The 4,162-nt window shown below is 39.2% G+C and overlaps 1 protein-coding gene across 1 annotated transcript in view; it reads left to right on the top strand.

The window, feature by feature from the left end:
• Positions 643 to 4,162, top strand: part of LOC109234001 — a 5,517-nt gene continuing 1,997 nt past the window's right edge. The window contains exons 1-2 of the mRNA XM_019399818.1: positions 643 to 1,423; positions 3,087 to 3,856. Coding sequence (XP_019255363.1) covers positions 731 to 1,423; positions 3,087 to 3,856 — 1,463 coding nt within the window. The 5' untranslated portion in view covers positions 643 to 730. The remainder of the gene's footprint in view (positions 1,424 to 3,086; positions 3,857 to 4,162) is intronic.

Here is a 4,162-nt window from a genome sequence, read left to right as displayed (position 1 = left end):
CCGAGGGTCAACACCTCCGTGCCTCGTCACTACCTCGTTGAGGTTAGGCTCGACACTTACGGAGTACATTGGGTCGGTTGTACTCACGTTATACTTTTGCACTTCTTGTGTAGATACCGGAGTTGATCCCAGTAGTGCGTAGTGAGACTACTCGGACTTACTTATCTATTTGAGGAAACTTGAGGTATAGCTGCATGGCGTCCGAATCCCTGAAATCCCCTTTTATTCCCCCATTACTGTTTATTTTGTTTCAAAACAGTCGTATTTTATTCAGACTTTATTTATAGTATTCTAGATGCTCGTGTATTCGTGACTCTAGGTTCTAGGATATGTCTAGATTTTGTTGTTCGGTGTTATATCACTTTACTTCGGACTTTTATTGTTATTGTTGTCAATGTTTTATTTTAAATTGGTAAAAATAGTTAATTAATCTAGCTAGCGTTGATTTGTGTAGCAAGTAAAATGTTAAGCGTCATCACGATCTCGACGGTGGAATTCCGGATCATGAAAAGAAAGATAACAAATATCTGGTAAAACAAAAAGAAAAAGAGAAAAAGAGTGAGTACCAACTTTTTATGCATATTTGAGATGTGAGATTTGAGATTGTGGAAATATGGATAGATTACAGGGACATTCTAATAGCGGGAAAGTACAGCAGTCCTTGGGAGTCCATATATAAAGGGGTAACAGGGACCGATATTACTAAAACACAAATACTGCTACTGTCAACATGTCATTCGACGTAGACACTGAAGACATCAAAACTCTCGCCGCCGAGCAACGCCGTGAACTCATGGCGGCGCGTGACCTCGACTCCGACTTGGACTTCGCTTTCCACCTCCAACTCCAAGAAGCTATCAGCGCTTCCCTCTCTCTTCAACCCTCCACCTCCACCTCCATACCCACCCCCACTCCACTCCCCTCCAACCCCAACCCGAATCCCTCTTTCGCCGAAGTACAGTCATCAGAACTCCTTAATCTCGAGCGAGAAATCGACGATCGCAAGCTCAGTGAATTGGAATTTCGAAAATTACGCGACGATCTTCACCAGCGAATTCACGATCATCGTGTCGCTCAAGAGATACTTCGTATGCCGGAGGATGAGTGGCAAAATGATGGTGATAATTTCGAGCGTCCGTTCGGGGAAGGCACGTCAGAAAATGTGGATACGGAGGTTTTTAGGGTTTATTTCAAGGGTTTGGTGGAGAATTGTTCACCGAAGGTGGTTTTTGGTGGGATTGGAGTTGCCATTTGCGATTCGAGAGATGAATTGTTGTTCGAAATGAGGAAGCCTTTTTATGGAAGTGCGATGAATCGCCAGTGCATTGAGTTTAAGGCCCTTATTGAGGGTTTGAATGCTGCCATCGCTTTGGATTTGAAAAGGGTCGTGTTCTATTGTGATTACTTTCCCATTTTCCAATTTGTAAGTCCCGCACGCATGTTTCATTTTATCAGTTAATTTTGTCTTGGTATTTAATGTGATTTTCACTTAAGGGATTCAAAATATGAAGTAAACGCATGAAGAAGTCTAAGGGAATTCAACATATATTATAAATTTTTGATGGCCTATATGCAGAGTGTAATTTTCCCATGAAGGGGTAGGGTAACTCCGCTTGGTTGGTCCATAGGCTAGTTATATAAGGGATATAATTATAAGAATAATAATACCTGTACAGTATTGCTAATACTGCTATTAGTTATCTCATCACCTAACATCTTATCAGTTAATAATCATGGTGTTTCAATATTGGCATTGCAATCTGAGGTTTTGTGGTCCATAGGCTAGTTATACATAGATTAGATATCCCAGCACCTAACCTTTTTTTGCCTCAGCCAATATTTGAACCCTGGGCTCTTGAGATTCATTTATAATCATTGACCATTAAGTCACACCCTTGGCGGAACCAGAAATTCTTATAAGGGGATTTATACAAAATGTATAAAAATGCCACATCTAGTATTTTTGAACCACTTGCCGCTGCACTAAAAGCCATTTTGTTTTACTTCATGAGGATTCAAAAATGTATATATTTATACACAAAAAATTATGTTTCCCATGCTGCAGTGTAATTTTTGGGTGAAGGGGATTCAATCCCCACTTCCTTACTTGTTGCTCTGCCACAGCACCCTTGGGCGCCCTTCCATTCCATTTTGTAGACAGTATTTGACTGGACAATAGAAGAAAGATTAAGATAATGGTTAAAAGATTAGTTTGATTGAGAAAAAATACATCAAATGCAACATGTGAATAGTAACGAGTTTGAATTCTTGGAAGTTGTGAAAATTGTATGCAAGTGGAATGATGTCGAATGATTCTGTGACATCCCAAACTTGAATTAGTGTCATATAAATTGGGACGAAGGGGGTATTAAGCTTCACACCGTAAAGTCTAAGCAACTAGTATCAGTAAAGAGTTTTTGGGCTTTCAGTAAATCTGTTTTTGACTTCTGGGACTCCAGAAGATTAGTGACTGGAGCTCATTCCTAGCTATCTACTGGCACATTGTTCTTCTATTAACAAGACATATCAGGTTACATGGATCAAAAAATACATATCAGTATACATGTAAAATATAATGTTTGTCCAGGTTATGAAGCAAATCAATACAAGGACATTTCTATGTTCTGGATTGAAGAGCTAAAGATTTTCCTGACATAAAAATAGTACGGGATCGCTGCATTGTCTGCCTGGTATTGTGAGAAGAATGATCTCACATGTGTAAGCCTACATAGATATCTGATGAGCTGTTTAATTGGATGTTATCTCAATTTTACGATTTACACAAGTCAAAGGTTTCCTTCTGCAGTCTTTTCTTTTAAGCTGCCCTACCTTGACAAAAGAATAATTTATCTTTCCGAAAAGTTATGGCTCAAACTGGTTTGTTGCCTTTGTTAATTGAATTTATTTTTGTCTATCGACAGTAAAGGGAAAAAGGGATTCTACACTTGGTAGGGTAAGTTTTAGCATAAAATTCAAGATCTACTATCTTACTGTTTGGTTTTGCAGTCATGTCTTGAACTGCTGAATATCACTCAAGCTTTCTACAGTGCTTAATTTGCTGAAATCATGCGTTTTGGGAACTGTAGGTTACAGGCCGATGGTCAGCCAAACAGCGGAAGGTTGCTGCTTTACTAAATCAAGTGGTTCTGCTTCGACAAAAGTTTTTGTTTTGCCAGCCTTCATTTGTGTCTCGAAATGAAATTATGTTTGCATTTAAATTTGCAAGAGAGGCGATGGCTTCCCAAATTAAGAAAGTAGCAGAGTCATCTGCTTCTGGGAATGTGTACGAAACTTGTGTTATTTGTTTGGAAGAGACAGATATTGGCAAGATTTTCTCAGTTGATGGTTGTAGGCACCGCTATTGTGTCTCCTGTATGAAACAACATGTTGAAGTGAAGCTGCTTCATGGTATGGTGCCTAAGTGTCCTCATGCGGACTGCAATTCTGATCTAAAACTGGATAGCTGCAGTAAATTTTTGACCCCCAAGTTAATTGATATGATGAAGCAACGCATTAAGGAAGCTTCTATCCCTGTGACTGAAAAAGTTTATTGCCCTTACCCAAAGTGCTCAGCATTAATGTCAAAATCTGAAGTTTTAGAATATTCTAAGGGGGCCTTTGTAGTAGCTGAAAGATGTGGAATCAGGAAATGTACGACATGCAATGGCCTGTTTTGCATCGATTGCAAAGTTCCTTGGCACTCTGGTATCACGTGCTTTGAGTATAGAAGGAGAAATCCTAATCCTCCAGAAGATGTTAAGTTGAAACATCTGGCAGCAGTGAATTTGTGGCGCCAATGTATAAAGTGCAACCACATGATTGAACTTGCTGCAGGGTGCTATCACATGACTTGCAGGTAAAGACATGGGTGTTCAATTTCCATTTGTTTGACCCAAACATGAAATAAGTAAACTCTCAAATTGTGGAATCACGTTAGTCAAATGACATCCCTTTTTCCTTGATTCAAGTAGTATGTCCTGTCAATATGTTTCGTGCTATCTAAATTATTCTTCAGTTTGATGTGATTTCAGGATATGAACCCAAATATAACCATTATGATCTCCATGATAGTTAGACTGGATCAAGTAAACACTATTAAACTATATGCTCCACTCTATTGTTGAACTGGAAGTTTGTCGCTGCCTTGCATCATCATCCCCCC

Source organism: Nicotiana attenuata, chromosome 11 (assembly GCF_001879085.1).
Source record: "Nicotiana attenuata strain UT chromosome 11, NIATTr2, whole genome shotgun sequence".
Classification (NCBI taxonomy): domain Eukaryota; kingdom Viridiplantae; phylum Streptophyta; class Magnoliopsida; order Solanales; family Solanaceae; genus Nicotiana; species Nicotiana attenuata.
This window is presented reverse-complemented; position numbering and strand designations above follow the sequence as displayed.